This window comes from Schistosoma haematobium, chromosome 1 (assembly GCF_000699445.3).
Source record: "Schistosoma haematobium chromosome 1, whole genome shotgun sequence".
In the NCBI taxonomy this organism is placed as follows: Eukaryota; Metazoa; Platyhelminthes; class Trematoda; order Strigeidida; family Schistosomatidae; genus Schistosoma; species Schistosoma haematobium.
The window spans coordinates 22,687,444-22,705,839 of record NC_067196.1 but is presented as its reverse complement, the minus strand read 5'-3'; the positions used below and the strand labels follow the sequence as shown (position 1 = coordinate 22,705,839).

At 38.5% G+C, this 18,396-nt stretch overlaps 1 protein-coding gene across 2 annotated transcripts; it reads left to right on the top strand.

The window, feature by feature from the left end:
• Nucleotides 1–292: 292 nt before the first annotated feature.
• Nucleotides 293–9,420, top strand: E2F4_1 (Transcription factor e2f4; the record flags this gene model as incomplete). Of its 2 annotated transcripts, none has more annotated exons than XM_051218412.1 (5): nucleotides 293–508; nucleotides 546–655; nucleotides 3,991–4,315; nucleotides 6,281–6,422; nucleotides 9,235–9,420. In XM_051218412.1, coding segments are annotated over 5 exons (927 nt in total), but the record flags the coding sequence as incomplete, so codon positions are not given. The 2 variants fall into 2 exon arrangements, with proteins under 2 accessions (XP_051073435.1, XP_051073436.1); XM_051218411.1 differs by having other exon boundaries at nucleotides 9,232–9,420.
• Between the last annotated feature and the right edge of the window lie 8,976 nt (nucleotides 9,421–18,396).

Below are 18,396 nucleotides of genomic sequence, written 5' to 3'. Positions count from 1 at the left end.
CTGGACTGTACTCACACATTCTACACCTTAAACTCAGTCAAATCCTGTTATTTTCTGCCGTCTGAGATAACACAAGCGACTTCCAAGAAGTCATTTAAGAGAAAAACTGACATAATCTTAAGGATTAAGGACTGTACTTCTCTGCAAGTTACTGACAATCTCCCTCTTTTATCGTCAAATATACCTAGGTTCCCGCCATGAGGCGTCGGCGATCCATTGCTAACCGATATGGAAGCTCTTCAAGCGAAAGTTTCTTCTCTTCGCCCCATAACCATTTCATTCATGAGATATATTGTACATCGAGTCAGAGAGAACTTTATTCTCAAGGTCAAGTTTCAAGGTCCATTGTGATATGTATCCGAACCAGGGACTTATGTTTAATGAATTCCCACTGGACCAACATACTCTTCGAGATCTCAACCGCCATGAAAAAAGTTTAGGTCTTCTCACGGAAAAGTTCGTTCAGCTTCTTAAAGAGGCTCCAGATGGAATTTTGGACCTTAAGATGGTATGTTTCATATTCCGTTCCTTAATATGCTTATCAGGCGGCAGATTTCCTAGCTGTGAGGCAAAAAAGAAGGATCTATGACATTACGAATGTTTTGGAAGGTATAGGTCTGATAGAAAAACGAACGAAGAACAGTATTCAGTGGAAGTAAGTCTGTATACATTATAATGTCTTAATGATGATATTTTACGAATTGACTCATTTCTTCATACGTACGTTTTGATACACTGGATACTTTCAGAGTACTCAACAGCTTAATTGATCTTTGATGGCTAGATTCAGAATTTATGTATTGATGTGTCTGTTTTCCAAGGAACCATGTAGTGTGTAGTGTCTAAAAACATGTCATACAGTTATCGCATTCGTTTTATGTTTGGTTTAATTTTATACATTGACATAGTGCAAATAACTAATTAGGTAACTGAAGTTTTATTGTATTTCACTCCACTTGTTTTTGTACTTTCCCTAATAACGATCAACTTTCTAACTTGCTAGAAAGCAAGTAACCTAGAAATACAAGCCCGTACGAAAAAATCGAAGATGCCTGTTCCACAAAGAAACGGCGATTTTTTTCTTGCGTTTCTTAATTGTTCAAGTTTTTAGCTTAAGAAGATATAATTAGTGTACCTACGACTCAAATGAAACTCATCTGTGGATGTAGACCACTATGGTGCCCCCAAATGCCCTGGTACGGTGGACAGTGGGGGGAGTTCGCTCTTCCTCTCGAAATACTCTCACACGGCCACGCGTATGTAGCCTCTACCAGGGAAGTCCTACTCATTGCCTTCTCGTGGTGGGAGTGTTGTTTACGAAATTGAGAGGACGAAAAGCGAATGTCCGGTGCTTTAACCTGATCCCAAACCAATGGTGCGCATGGGCTCCAGTATCCTGCGGGAACAAGTGGTGTATGAACCAATCGTTGGTCACCGGCTACCATGGGACTGCATCTTCTTACGATGCTCCACTGCCTTGTGGGTTAGACCTTTAGGTCAAAGGCTCGGGGTGTGGCCCCCTAAGATAACCACCTGCTTCGGTCTGGGCACCCGGGCAGTATCGCAGCCCACACGCAGATAATGAACTCTCTATAATAAACTCCAATACGGCCAATATCAATACGAGTCATATTTAGCACTGTCGTGAATTCAGCAAGTTTATAAGACATATGTTACACAATACGTACAAACAGTTTGCCCGTATGCTTGTTTAAACATAGTATATTCACCAAATGTTTAGTCGCACTTGTTAACATTACCATTGTTCGCATATTGTATTACTGCCGAGAAAGTGACGCTGAAACTCCGCGGCATGTCTTGGAGTCAGTAAGTGTTATCATTACATAACACCAGCTTCGAGACGTTCGACGCATAGTCTCGTTAGTCAATAATAAGCAACCGTAATCCTAACACATGTGTGCAAATGTTAGAGTTCCCACATCAAATAAACACAATCAGGGTATTTTATCAACCTTAATACCAAATCATAAGGTTTACTAGTATTCGTGGTAGTAAAGCAAATCAGGAATATGAACTATCATAAAGAAAAGAATAAAAGCCATTGTATGATTTTGAAGCTCGATTTCTAAGAATAGACAAAAGGTTAGTGATGGTGTTTACCTACTAATGTATCTCAAAACAGCAATACATGACCACAAAATTACATTGCGTTTTGGTTTTGCGCTTATGCCAAGCCCCATTTGTGGGTCCAGGGGTTGACTTAGGAAATCAAGGTAGAAGCCAGTTTATGATATGGGTGCTTACTTGTAGATACGTGTGTTTTTTAGCACTCATTGAATCGTCAAGTATCACTAGATGGGGTCCTAGGAGTCATGCAATTCAGCGACTTGGGACTTTCTCAAATCCGACTCAAGAGAAGATGCCATTGTGTATTCTACCGTCATTTCATTTTATGTTATTCACCAAGAATTAGGTAAACACTCTAGGTGAGCGGAGTCTGTTCTAAATATATTATTGTATGAGCTATGTTCCTTAATACTCGTTATTCTTGTTCCTATTTTGGTCCCTTCACAATCTTGTCACTTTGCCGTATGTTGCACATTTGTCAGGGCCTTGTATTTTTCAAGATAAGTACAAAAGGGATAAATTTTTACTTATAATAAGTAAAAGCGCAGCTAAGGGGTATCAATTGGTTTTGTGACTCTGACTAAAATACGACTTGAAATGCCAGATTATAGTTTTTCTAGTTGTGATGTTGATCTGTTGTTGTCTTACTAACTGGTGATATACGAGCTACCTAAAGCACACCTAATAAGTTACCAATCAGTATTCGTAAGCATGGGATGTACTTTGCAATTTCTAAATGCTACTTACTTCTATAAGACTCACCGGAGCCTGTGTCGGTACCCACCTTTTGGTAATCAGTTAGAATTAGGCCGAAATTTTGTGTATGTTGGTAGTGGTAAAGTGGCTGATGGGATCAGCCTATACGTAATGAAAGCCAAGACGGCTTATCTCGGTCTGTCGCATCTGGCGCCATCATAATGTTAGTTTGATTGTAAAAGTTCGGGATTGTAACGCATCGTTGAGGGCATCTGTACTCTCTTTATTAAATCTGACCACCTCAAGTTGATGATGCTTGGGGACTCTGTGTTCAGTCATATTTTGCCCCTAAGCATCGCTGATATTCAATGACGACATCGCTTTAGTGATTCTGAGACTCAGGACTGTGTCCGGGCTCAGTGACAATAATTTAGTTAGTGTCACGACTGGCTTCAGTGGCTTGAATATACGTCACTTACGTAATCCCAATGGCCTCCACATTGCTTGTTGCTTGCTGACTCAGACTGGCTAAAAAAGTAAAGAGATGTTCAATTTATGACATGAAACTGTGGTATAAAAGAGAGCTGTTTAGGACTAAATTCTGTCAACCCATCGAAACTCTTCGGTTGGGGTTCCAAAGACTGTGCAGCCAGGTGACTTTAGACGTTATCAGACTTGGCTCGGAACAAAAACCGATGGCGATCGTGCTGCAATTTTCTATACTCCCCATAGAAGTGAGAAAGACCCCCCATAGACGGAAGAAGCCGTTCGTGATTAAACTTTGTTGGACTATATCTCATTTTATACTTTTCTTATCCATTTATTTATTTAATATTTTCGATCGTACTTTCCTCCCTTCATCTCTTCACAGTACTATATCTTTATTTATATGGCACATACTTCTTTGTTGCAAAGTTCACTAGAATTTATGTGTGGTAAAAAACTATGAAGAGTTAGTTGTCGTTTTATATGACTGTGGTCTTACACCATGTAGTACAATAAAGCACGTAAGTGGTGATTGTGTTGCAAACTGATGGGGAATAACAAAATTATCTGTTAGCTCGTTTTACGTTGTAAGTTTATCAACCTATGTACTTATGTGTATGGTCATTCAGTCACCGTTTATCACTGTTATATTCCGTATTTTACAGACATTTATGAGTTTGATCAATGACTGTTTACTTTTCATATTTACCTCAAAAATAGGGGCGGAAGTGCAGCTACAAACGGACCTGATATTCAAGCTCGTCTAGATGAACTTCAAGCTGAAGTTGAGTATTTAGAAAATCTTGAAAAAAAAGTTGATGAACATAGAGGAAAAGTTTTACAGTCACTGAAAAATGTTCAAGAGGATTTAGATAATCTGCAATACGCTTATGTTACTCACCAAGATCTGATTAATATTTTTCAAGATCGTACAATGCTGATAATACGTGCACCACCTGGAACTAAACTGGAAGCACCTGTACCTGAAAATCCTATGGAGCAACAACCTGTTCAAACGATTTTCTCATTAAAGCGTTCATACAAAGTGAGCTTGTGCACCTTTCAGTTTCACTGTTGACGTTATTTTAAAATAATCAGTTTTTAAGTTTCAACTAGTAAACCTGTATAAACTGGATAAGCTTGATTAATTAAACCATTAAAAATAATTACCACCCAGACTTTAAAGGTGTAAATATATATGTATAAAAAAAGTTAGCGACAGACAGGTTTAAGTAATAAATATGATATACTCGTAATATCCCAATGAAGGAAATAATTAGACAGGCAGGTTTGTTGTTGGCTAGTTAATTTAATATAACTCGGTATATATATATCCTTATTCATTCGGTAAGCTTAGTAACACAGTAATTAGTAAAAGCACTGTTAGAAATAGACCATTCACTATTTCTGAGCTAACTTAAGAACTGTTTATCACATGAAGCTTTGTAACTACTGGTATTTAATGTTGATCATGTAAAAATTATTTTGACGTGTATTACTGAATTCATAATAGACTTGTTATATTTTGTTGATTTTAATGTTACGAGGGAATGCTAAATAAATAAAATCGGTCTTCTTTCCGTGGCAAATCCTTTACACAATCTGCCTGATACAAATCAATTTTTGCATTTATGTCAACACAATAGAAATCCAAAAGACATGACCTTCACAATAATAATTGATAATATTGTGAACAAATGAAATACAAACCATTCAAAAAAATTTTAAGACGATCCAGATAAGAGAAAGTTGAAATGCTTCTTTTAATCGTTCATCCTACTATTTATATGGAAAACAAAAAGGTAACACATTAAGATCGCTACTGATTTCGGTTTCAAGACAATTCTAATAGGATCGATAAACTTGGTGACTCGGAATGTTATTAATCACCTACTTAATTAGCTAACAACCTGATACCACCAATCTTCGTTTCACAGGAATGTAATTCTTGACATCTTTCATCCAGATAGCACAGTGAGATATGTATACAGACGGTGCTAAAAATTGTTACCATGAGAACCATCAATAGGTGGGTTCTTTTAACTAGAACGGAAAGCATCCAAAGCTATGAAATATTCAAAACGTTTCTGAACTAAAACATCTATAAAACACTTCTGTTACAAACGTTTTGGGTAGTAAATTTAAACGAAATGAGTGAATTTGGATGAGTTTCGCTATCTACCGCACTGGCTGAGAGTTCAAGAAAACAGGAATTTGCGAGCTTTAGACAAGTTGGACTTTCCAATACAGTTAAGTTTCTGAGTCCTACTCACTACCTTCTCGTGGCGGGGTGTTATTTACGAAATTGAGAAGACGAAAAGCGAATATCCGGCGCTTCAACCGGGTTGGTGGACACGGAGAGTCCACCTAGGAGAGTTGGAAAACCCTGATTCCAAACCAACGGTGTACATGGGCTCCACTATCCTGAAGGAACAAGTGGCGTATGAACCAATCGTTGGTCACCGGCTACCATGGGACTGCATCTTCTTACGATGCTCCACTGCCTTGTGGGTTAGACCTTTAGGTCAAAGGCTCCAGGTGTGGCTCCCTAAGAAAACTACCTGCTTCGGTTTGAACACCCGGGTAGTGTCCTAGCCCTCACAAAAATCAAGTGAGGTTTGTGTGCCGCATATGTATTTGGTGCCCCTTGTACCAATATTTATGTATTCAAATAAATAAATAGGTTTCTGAGTAAAATGAACATAAAATGGATATGGTAGGTCAAATCCAGTTAGATATACATTGATTGATACTTGCTTATAATCAGGATTTGATCAACATATATTTCGGGAGTGTCAACCTCAAACTACGGAACTTAAATGTTCTGTTCACAATCTGCTCATTGGCCCTGACTTTTCCTGCGAGACGTCACTTGCTGTCTTGAAAATCCACGTCCACGTAAACCTGAAAAAGCCATATAACAGCATTCGGAGAATCTTTTAACTTCCTGGTATTCCTTAACTTGTTAATATCCACTTTTGTTAATTCTTTGAGGTATTTCATTGTCTAGGTTCATGTGAAAAGCTTCACAACACCGATTCACGTCTTATTGGTAAATCAAGAAGAGGGTAGTGACAAAGCTCGTGTACTCCCTGTACCAGCAACTTCGGACTCGATTGCTCTCGCTCGTCGTCCCGCCGCGAAATCTAATGGTAAGTTGCACTTAAGAAAAGTTGAGGTTCAAGTACACTTTTACTTATTTCTGCCCCATTGACAAACTGAACATGTAACACAATGGCTTTTCAATTTACCGTTGTATCTGTTCCCATGTACCTAAGCCTAATGTTGTCGTACATAATTTCAACTACACGTGCATGGCCGTCCCTTAATTCACACGCAGCAAGGAGAAATTTACCAGAACACACGTATATGAAATACATACTATATCTCATTATTTGGTGAACAGCAAGGTATAATAAACCAGCTCAGTTTCTATTCGCTATCAGAATAATTTTACATTAGCAGTCCGTAGCTTTCTCCCTGCGGACCGACACATCAGTAGACATTATTGTGCTTCGAGGTAGATGGTAGTTAGATACACCTCCCAACCATCGCGTGCAATGAAATACCAATGCATCACCAACCGATTTAACATGTTTACCTACTACCCTTACTTTAATCCCGAAATTACTCACCTAACGATCTTAATGTATGCGAAGAATGCTTCGAAGACACCTATGATCAAACACCTAACTTACGAGTGTCCTCTACTTTTAGAAGCCATGCTTCACGTCCGTAAAGAAAAAAGCGAACTGCTTCTCTGTATAATCGCTTTCTGATTGACAGACGGGCTTACGCCACATTTGATGTAAGTTACCAAAAGCCAAGCAGACTTCCCAAATTCACGTCGAGATTCCGTTGGACACCAACCCACCAAGACTGATGGAACCTCCAAAATAGATAAGGTGGTTACCTCTGAAAGTATCTGTGTAACAAAGTAAAATACAAATTGAGGTATCAGGCAGTTCATCCTAAGCCTAGACTCGATCAGTAGTATACGAATTAAGAGCGTTCACAAGGTTTATGTATATCTTCGGTTTATCCCTTCATGACAATTACTGCCACAAAACGTCGCAGTCAATGGAGCCGAATACTGCTTCCCATCCGAGTGTCGTTAGTATCCATATGTTTAAAGACTGGACTAACAGGGAATATTTGTTCAAAATATCCACCTAGGTCTAAAGCGAGCTCGTTTTTACCAGCTTTGCTGTTTGACATCTTAGAATTAAGTGGTTATAAAGGCTAACATTTTAGACACTGTATTAGCCAAATTGACTCCGTGGCTATCGCAAAAGGATTTCTATCTTATAAAATAAGACGATTGGCGACTAAGGTCAGTCGGATGAGGTTGTATCCAGCTCTCAACCTTTAGGTAGTATGTAAGCCAAATTAACTGTTAGAACTGGACAACTATCCTTAAGATCATATTTCACTCATAGTGAAATATGATCTTGTTCATATCACTAAGAGCTAGGAAACGTGTAAATTTCCTACTTAAGTTGTTTAAAAATAGTCGGCAACTGGAGGTCAGTTAGACTATCGCTTACACTGTTCGTTCCAATTACCCGGTTAAAAGGAGACCATTGTCCTATCTTTTTTGGAGTTTTTCTCACTAGCAGACGACCTTCGAATACATTTTTCCTCGATAAACCTGAACAATCGTCCGGTGTTAATTGTCGCTGCTACCTTTTCTATCTCTTGTTCTCATCGCCCGCTACTGCTCACAATGACTGAGTAAACTTTCCAGTCTACCTCCAAGTTGTTTCTGCTCCTCGTGTTCAGAGCATGACGAGGTGAGTTTCCAAGCATCTATCAGTTGAGTAGACTCAAACAAAATCTAGTGACCTATCCTAACCATTTGCTGCAACCCACTAGTAGAAATCACCACTGTTTAAATGACGTGCCAAACTACATTGCAGTGAATATTACTTTCATGACCAACCAAGTCTTTTACTATTTGTTTCTGAAATATATATTTTTGACCTTTACATCATTGAGTTTAACTCCAAAATATCTTCCTAATGTGGCTTTTCTGTGTCCAGTAGAACAAAGGCATGACCAGAATCTGCAAATACACAAGAGGGAGTCGTGTTGGTTCTCTATATTAGATAGTTGATGTCAGACCAGTAACCACACTTCGTTTGTATATGCATGAGTTACGAAGAAGTAACACATGCTATGTCAGCTGTTTAATCGGTCAAAATATCTGAACATAGAAAACCCCAACAGTTCAGGATGTGGTTTCAGGATGCTAGAAATAGCAATTCGTAAACTGACTCGCTAGCACTGATTGTGTGCAGAGAAAAAAGTGAAATCAATAGTAGAAACAAAAAATATCGGGAAGTGAAGTAAGGATTTGACCATAAACAAGATCTCTCTAATGATGTGGACGGCTGTCACTTCCCAGTTGCTCGCAATGTGGGGTGATATATATTCTCGAAATATTTGAAAAAACAGCCATTAGTAGTGACCTTGTTGACTTAGGAGCGTGACTACAGAGCTCAAGGTATAATTGCTGGAGGGCAGTCAGTCCCGTTGTAAGCAGTTTTTGGTGTTATCCCTATGCTCTTCAAGCTTTACGACCAGCATTAGTAATTCGTAGGACAAGATCAAACGCGTTATTTTTAGGGTGTACCCTCCGATTCCTTCACACAAATCTGAGAAGACAACCGCCGATTATCTGAAGATAATACTCTACTGTCATTAGACTTCTGTACAGCCAGCAGTAAAACTTTACTCTCAGACCTTAAGTCGCTGGTCTTAAACAGATGTGGCTGGTATGGTACGACCTGGGGATATAGCTCATCTAAGTCATCACAACAAATAAGCCCAAACTAAGTCGATACAGCATCTACAATTGGGCAAAAATTAAGAAACAAAACATATAATATAGAATGACCAGACGTAAATTTCGTAACATTGTAATTTGTCTGTTTAAAAGAAAATTTCTTTTATTTTCAGAAGAGAAAGCATTTGTGAGTCCATTATTGCCACTCAGTCCACCTCCCAGTGAATGTGATTTCAACTACAATTTGGAAGATACAGAAGGTGTCTGCGATTTATTTGATATTCCTGTTATCTCTACATCTGCCAACTGACTATTTATTGTACGCTTTCGACAAAACAATAAAACCCATATAAATAAGTAAATATTTTATTGTCATTTTCTTAGTACACAATTGGAGTACCCTGGCTTGGTAAGATACCAAACCTTGATTTCAATGTAATTCGGTGCCTTGAATAACGATCTTCCGGAGTGAAACGTGCAGGGTGTGCACTGAATGTTGGTTTGTTTTCGGGATCGAACGACTGGAAATGAAAGAAATGATAATTACGAAGTTGAAAAGCTACTGGTGCATTTTTAGAGCTAACTGCACTGCAAATACAGGTAAAAATAATTTGCTTAACCAAGTTTACGCTGAAGTAATAAGTATCGTTGACTTCTAATAACAGATCCAACGTATAACCGTGAGCTCAATCATAACTATTCCTAACACAATTTTTCTTTACAAAACACTAGGCGTCAATGCAGATTTGTTAGGAGACCTGCCTACACGTCTAAACAACCAAGTGGTACGGAAACCGGGAAACAACGATTATCTTGAGACTTTTACTCACCCAAGAATGGTTTTGATTTGCAAGGTAGGGTTGAGTGTGTCTACTTTAAGATCTCGCAAGTTCATGCTTTAGTGACGCTATCCCTGAAAAACCCACATTAGATAGGTCAAAGATTACAAGTCTTAAGACCTACCGCCGACGAGTGTTTGTAATTTTTAGATACATTGTTTCTTATCCTGATGACATTGCTGAGAAAAGTTCGGTCGATAACATAAAAAGTAATCGGTAGCGATCAAATTTTTCATTGGAAATTTACAAAAGTACTAGTGCATGTTTGAGTGTCATTGAGCCTTAATGAAAGAATTAACTCCGGATGTTTAGGTTTTAAAACCATCTACATGTAGTCAGGTCAGTTATTACCGTCACTCATGAGTTTTAGGGTGAATCAATACTGCTAGAAAGGTAAAATTAACACAATATAGAACCAGATAATACGTCGGTGAGAGAAAAGCCCTGTGAAGCATTAGATAAAGTACTTAAGAAGTAGGAATACGGACAAACCAGGAACCGCTTGAATAAGGAAACAAACAAGATAAATTTAATATATAATCAGGAGATGCTAATCATCGAATACAAATTTATGTACTTAGCTTTCGGTCAGACTTTGTGCACGAAGGCTAGGCCGCTACTACTGGCTTCATTCTTATTGTACGGCGCATACGTATTTGGTGCCCCCTTGTACTAATATTTATGTTCAAACGAATAAATAAATGCGGGCTAGTGATACTGACCGGCTGTTCAAACTAAAGTCGGTGGAACGACACTTGAACCTGCAATCTAGTGGTTGAGATGTGAGCCCTACAATCCCCGAGCCACGGTTAGGAGATTATGAATACACAATTGTATGAACGAAGAATATTCTTTTCAATAATTTCTCATCAGGTTCTACAATTACATTCCATAAAATTGGCCAGATTTAAGGCAAACTACATCATTTGGAAATTGTAATATGTGAATCAGGAATTGTTTGTTATATAAATAAAATCGTTAATGTTGGGATGACTAATATGAAGTGTTAACTTGAATCAGTTTATAAGCGAAATGAAATCGTGAGATAAATTATCAGAATAAATATGGTCAACATGTGGTAAGAGAGAGAATATTGTGATTACAAATCGGAAATTGCGTAATATGTAAAATAATTAGGTCAAATATAGTAGATTCAGAGGTGGATATTGAATAAATTCCTCAGAAAGGGGGTATAATAATAATAATAGTAATAATAAGTTTGGGACATAAAATGAACATTAATCAGATTACGTCACCACATTATAAGATTGGTTATTAGCTAGTTGGCCAGGGTAAAAGGAGCGGCTGAACATACTTCTTTTGGATACAAAGTTCTGGCTTTTTTTATCCAAATAGCAATTGCTTCAGCCGTCTGTAGGATTCGCAGTCTGACGGAATTAGGTAGACTGCTGTTGACACGATAGATTATTGCAAAAGATTGCTCTATGTTTGCTGTATGTCCTGTTTGGACTAAATGGTCTAAGATGGAGCTGTTAACAGTTTTGACAACACTTTTGCTTAACCACACGGGTAGGTGCTCACGAGCCCGAATGTAAAAATTCCTAAAACATCTGCCAATATAACTTGCTCCACAGGAGCAGTTGAACTGATAGATACAGAAGGTGGCTAGTCTGGGTAATTTATCTTTTAACCTCGGAGTGATTATTGGTCGTGTGGAGAATACTAGTTGTAGTTTAGCTGCATTAAATGTCCTTTGGATTGATCTCCTTAACATTTCACTCGGTGCGTCGCCTCTGAATTGTAAGCGTATATATAGAGGCTTTTTATTTACCGTTGGGCATTCTCTACGCTGTCTTTTATTGGCTAAGTTCTTATTTATAAATTTCTCCGGATATCCATTTTCCTTCAGGGTTGTAAATAATGTCTTTGTTTCATCTTCAATCGTATCCATAGTGCATATAGTCTTGATTCTATGATGTAGTGTCTTATTAAGGTTCCTTTTTTGTTGTAGAGGAACGAAAAGGAAACTGGATTAGATGCGGTCTTAGTGACCTGAAAGCGTGACCGTAGTGCCCAAGGGACAACTGCTTAAGGTCGGTCACACACGACCTTTTCATGGGTAATTTTTGTGTTAGCTCCATACTTGCTGAGACCTTGCTGCCGGAGACGGGTATCCGTGGGATAAGGAGAGGTGTGCATTTTTAGAGTCGACCTTTTCTAATCCCACCCCTCCTTGTGGGAAGGCAGCATCGCTGTCATGCTGGTTGTCTGAAGGAAACACCTTACTGCTGTCACACCTCTCTACAGTCAGCAGTACGACTTCGCTTTCGGACCTTAGGTTTGTTGCTTTTAGTTTTACCGCTGTTCAACCGACCTGTCTGACATGGTAGGACCTTGAGGAACGGTTGTTCTAGCCAGTATAGCTCGATTGCTTCATCACGATAGGCAAGCCCGATCACCACGTCAACGTAGCAACAACGGTCGGGGGTTAAGAGAAGAAACATACTATTGATGGATAAAAATAATGATACTGAAATTTACTAAACGAATAAAGAGTATCCAGATACACAACTTAGGCAAGTACAAAACCAAGACAAACTTTACCAACAAGAAAACTTAACCGACTGTTGTCGAGTTAAGTTGCTTAGAGTTGTGACGATCGGATAGATGCCAACCTGGAACGACTACTCCTAATTACAGAGTTATGTAGAAAGGCTGTATTTTTGCTTTTTACGTGCAGAGCTAGTAGGCGTTAACGTGTGGTAATATCACAAAGGAGTACAGAAGCTCGCCTTAAATCACACTTCATGACCAACTGAAAAAAGAGCTCAGATCAGAAGGTCCATCTTTAAACAAGGAAACGGGCAGATTTTGAAAAGAGCAGGAACAAAGATTCTAGCAGGATAGCATGAAATAAAATGGGTTCATGCTATTCTACTGGAATCTTTGTTCTTGTCCTTTTCAAAATGATAAAGGGAACTATGTGTATGAAACGGGCACGTTGTTATATTTGTCGGTATTTTAATAATAATCTTCGTCAGAAATGATGACAACGGATATTTCTAACGTACGTTTCATCTTGAAAACCAACAACTACACAACTTAGGGTGACAGGTTCAGCAGTGAACCTACCTAAGCTTTCTTGAAAATAAGAGGCAAGTGAGGGGTTTAACGATGAAGTCCCAGTCAACGATCCCACGTTTAGTACCTGAGACTTTGTGGTGATACGTTCGCTAAATTGAACAGCATATGAAGGATAACTGCTTTCAGCTACGATCGTATGAATAGAATTGAAAAAAGAAAGCATCTCTGCATGACAATTAGTCATCTTAGTAACCAAACGGCACTGTTAGCTTTGGTGAGGTCAGTAATAAACTACGTAGGACATATTCCAGGTAAGCATCATAACAGTGAGGAAATGTGCCGTGAAAAAGCAGAGATAAGATGAAGTTATGGTGATCGACGGTGATTAGATAAAAACAATTGTTCAGGAAGAAATGAAATTTATTGACTACATTATGAAGAATAAGAAGCACACTGTTGGTTAATTTTTAAAATTAGTGTCTACATACCCTAGGCATTTCAAGTGATACGATAAACAGTCTTTAACAATGAAGTTTCATTTGTTTTAAATGTTTAACCACGGAATAATTACCATTATTAGCTGCGACTACCGATTAATCTTATGAAACTTAGACAACAAAAAAACTTAAATTGTTTCTACAGTATTGTGATAAGCATAAAATTTACTTAGACTTACTTTCAGAGTATACACTCTGTCCCCATTGGAATCTAAGTAGTAGCGCAGAAGCATGGTTTCGACAACAACCGCGTTCACTGTACAGTGGTCAATAGTTTTAGTCTCAGTTTCAGTTTGGAAAGGACAAGAGGTTTGGTGGCCTGTGTTAATCCTGGCAATGGTGGTCTCTCAGTCGATCCAAATTTTTCTTGAAAAAATCGACGGATGGAGCCTCAACCACGTGCTGAGGTAATGAATTCCACTCATTGATCATTCGATGGGAAAGTCTATAGTCAGCTGACAAGTTATTTGTCCTGGCCTTGTAAACTTTTTTGGAGTGCCCTCGTAAATTCTCTGTTTTGGAAGACAAGAAAAATGGGGGCATATCAGGTGCAAATTTGGCACCAAGCAATTTGGAAACTGTAATCAAGTTGCCTCTAGTTCTGCGATATGACAACGGGAAAAGGTTCAACTTGGCCAGTCAAGCTTCATACGGAAGCTTCACTATTCCGGGAATCAGCTTAGTTGCCGTTCTCTGAACCTTTTCCAGAAGCTCACTGTCTTTTTTAAGCAGGGGCTGGCCGCTTGTATGCAGTACTCAAGTTTAGGACGTACGAACACTGTATACAAAGTCAAAAACGTCTTAGCGTCGACATGACTAAAAGCCCCACGTATTGACCATAAGGTTCTTAATCCTTCGGCGGCTTTTGCACGGCAGTGTGCAGTAGTCTTTAAGTCTTGGCTAACGATGACTCTCAGGTCATTATATGTCTGGATGACAGGTAGCTCAGTGTTATTCATCATGTATGTATCTGTACCTTGATGACCGATATACATCACAACACACTTATAAGTATTTATCGGCAACTTCCAGGTTTGAGACCCTTCAGATAATGTCTTCAGGACATTTTGGAGTTCTAAGCTATCATCCCTACATTGTATCGTTCTCCATATCTTGACATCGTCAGCATATAGCAAGACCGATGATATGAGACGAGGAAGGTCATTTACATACAAGAGGAATAGCGCTGGCCCCAAAACTGTACCCTGGAGCACTCCACTAAGCACAGTTTCCCAGCTAGATAACTTTGAGTTCACCCGTACTCTTTGTTGGCGCCCAACTAAGTCTTTTATCCACACCAATAGATTGCCTCAAATTCCGACATTTCTTAGCTTATATAACAGCCGATTGTGTGGAAGTTTGTCAAAAGCTTTGCTGAAATCAATGTAGGTCACGTCTACAGGTAAATTTTGGTCCTTAAGAGCGCACCAGATTTCACGAGCCACTAATAAGTTAGTGAGACAGGAATAACCTATTCGAAAACCATGCTGTTTCTCCGAAAGGATCCGGTTTTCATCGAGGTACTTAAACAGCTCCTTCCAAATAATCTTTTCTAAGATTTTAACGACCACACTAGTTAGGCTAAAGGATCGGCAATTCTCAGGTTTATGTTTCATACCTGTTTTGAAGACAAGACTTACTATGGCGTCCTTCTAGTCTTTTGGTTTCTTTGTTTCTTTAATTCCTTCTTTCGTTTAAGGTCTCATAATGATAAAGCATAAAAATTATCATTTTAAATTTCTGTTCTTATTGTTACTCAATGAAATTTTGTAGCTAAGCCCAACGATCTAGCTTCCTCCTGATAAACAAATACGTTTAGTAGGGTTTAGAGTCCCATTGGTTCGTTCAACAGGCCTGAAGCCCTCTAGATGGTATACAGTTGTTCGCGTCCTGCGAATCGCCAAATATTGATAGTCCTTCAGAAAGTATGATTTCGAACTTGGTACTTCTATGTGAATGCAAATGAATTGGGGCACCCCAAGGGTAACCCTAATCTCAAACAGCTCTTTAGCTACGGTTTGAGCATCCATAGCTTCTAGAGGGAGTCGCCCAACATTACCTTATAAAGTGACCAAACATAACCAAAATATACTTATTTTCTCTGTCAGTTTCCCGTAATGGGTCAGTAATGTCAATCCATACTATTTAAAACAATTAGTCCCTTTGATAAATTTCGATAATGCAATGAGAAGACGAAGATTATCAGAACTATGTGATATATTAGCGCAATACATTTCGAACAATCTGGTCACACATATACTTGTTAAGAGCATTTATGTATAAAAATAAAAGGTCAACTAGACAGGAAACGGGGTAAGAGGAGATAAGGATAATGATAAGAGTAATAATAATAATAATGTGAACACAATTTGAAACCTAATCACTCTGGATAATAAGTCAATATTACCAGGGTAGGTTTAAGGTAAGAACAAACTGTTTTTGAACACATAAAGGGGGTTTGAATTTTCGTATGGCTAAGGCTTCAATGAACCTTAGTATACGCCCTTTTACACTTTTATACAGCACTACAAAAGCTGAATTTAGATCAATCTTGTGACCTGTTTCAATTATATGTTTAGCAATAGAGGATGATGGATGTTTATCCTCTGCTCTTATCGGTTCACTTGATTGTATTTGTTTCTGAAGCCATTTGGGTACATGTTCACTCACCCTAATGTTGAGATCACGATTACTCCTCCCTATGTATGTGTGACCACACACACATTTAAATTGGTAAACACAGTGGGATGTGACGCAATCGTTTCCATGTACTTTAGGTTTTGAATGAAGCATGCACCTTGTTCTTTCTTTGATGATGACCTTTGCTGCGCAATAGGATTTATTGATGACTGATTTAAGTCGTTGTTTCAGTAAAAGGCTATTTGAATCACCTCTGAATGGTAAGGTGATGTAGACAGGCTTTTTCTCTACCGAGGCTACAGTAGGTCTCGCTGAACCATGGACCATTACTAGCAGATGTGTTCATGGCACATGTTGAAAATCAGACTGATGAATTAATCGGAAACATGTCACGTTATAAGAGATATGTGGACGATATCTTAGTTGTTTGTGAGAAAAAAGAGGATATGTACGGTTTATTAAATAAACTCAACACTCTCCAAAACCATATTAGTCTCTCATGTGAAGAAGAGAAAAACGATCAGCTTCCCTTCCTAGATATACTCCTGAGTAGACGAGAAGATGGTTCAGTAAAGCGATCTATTTTTAGAAAACCAACGTGGACAGGTCAATATCTTAGTTATTATAGTTATTGCCCTGTGCAATAAAAACGTGGTTTGATAAGGTGTCTTTTCAACAGACTCGACCGTATTTGTACCAATGACGCCATTGATGATGATGTAAAGTTGTTAAATAAAACGTTAATAGAAAATGGCTATCCTCTGAAATTCATAAATAGATGGAAAATCCATGGTTCAGCGAGACCTACTGTAGCCTCGGTAGAGAAAAAGCCTGTCTACATCACCTTACCATTCAGAGGTGATTCAAATAGCCTTTTACTGAAACAACGACTTAAATCAGTCATCAATAAAACCTATTGCGCAGCAAAGGTCATCATCAAAGAAAGAACAAGGTGCATGCTTCATTCAAAACCTAAAGTACATGGAAACGATTGCGTCACATCCCACTGTGTTTACCAATTTAAATGTGTGTGTGGTCACACATACATAGGGAGGAGTAATCGTGATCTCAACATTAGGGTGAGTGAACATGTACCCAAATGGCTTCAGAAACAAATACAATCAAGTGAACCGATAAGAGCAGAGGATAAACATCCATCATCCTCTATTGCTAAACATATAATTGAAACAGGTCACAAGATTGATCTAAATTCAGCTTTTGTAGTGCTGTATAAAAGTGTAAAAGGGCGTATACTAAGGTTCATTGAAGCCTTAGCCATACGAAAATTCAAACCCCCTTTATGTGTTCAAAAACAGTTTGTTCTTACCTTAAACCTACCCTGGTAATATTGACTTATTATCCAGAGTGATTAGGTTTCAAATTGTGTTCACATTATTATTATTATTACTCTTATCATTATCCTTATCTCCTCTTACCCCGTTTCCTGTCTAGTTGACCTTTTATTTTTATACATAAATGCTCTTAACAAGTATATGTGTGACCAGATTGTTCGAAATGTATTGCGCTAATATATCACATAGTTCTGATAATCTTCGTCTTCTCATTGCATTATCGAAATCCATACTATCTTGTTCGGGTAACCTGGTTTCATATTTACTAAGAAAGCACACATGCCGTTCTTTGGGCCTTTAGTAATTTGGCAAATCTTGCATGTGGTGACATTATTCCCCATGTCTTCCCTTCGTTATGACCACCAATATCTACGTTTTGCGACGCGCATCATTTTAATTTGCCTCCATGCCGCAAGTCTTCAGGAATGTCTTTCTAACACGTCGCCATCCCTTGGTTACCAACGATATGACCTTTGGATTTAAATCACTTTCTCAACAGAAGACATGTCGATTGTTGTACTTTCGAACCAAGTTTCTGAGGGCGTTGTAAAACTATATGCAAATTTTCTAAGTGTTCTCAAACAGATGCTCCATGTACTATGACATTGTTCAGATACACCAAACAAGCGTGTGGCACCAACTTACATGGTGTTCTATTCATTAGTCGCTGGAACGAGCATTAGCTATCCGGAACGGCATTGTTCGTATAAACTTAATTGTGTGATGAAAGACGTATTGTATTGATCATCAGGATATACTTCGACTTGCCAATAACCAGATGATAATCCAGTGTTGAGAACCACTCCGAACTGACCGATTCATCTAAAGTATCGTGACAATGGGAAAGAATCACGTTCTGTAATCTCATTCAGTTTTTGACGAGGAGGTTTCCTATATGGTTTTGTTTTTTGATTGTCCATCTAATGAGCCATAGCCCTCATATGTCTAACATCTTTAGAATCCCA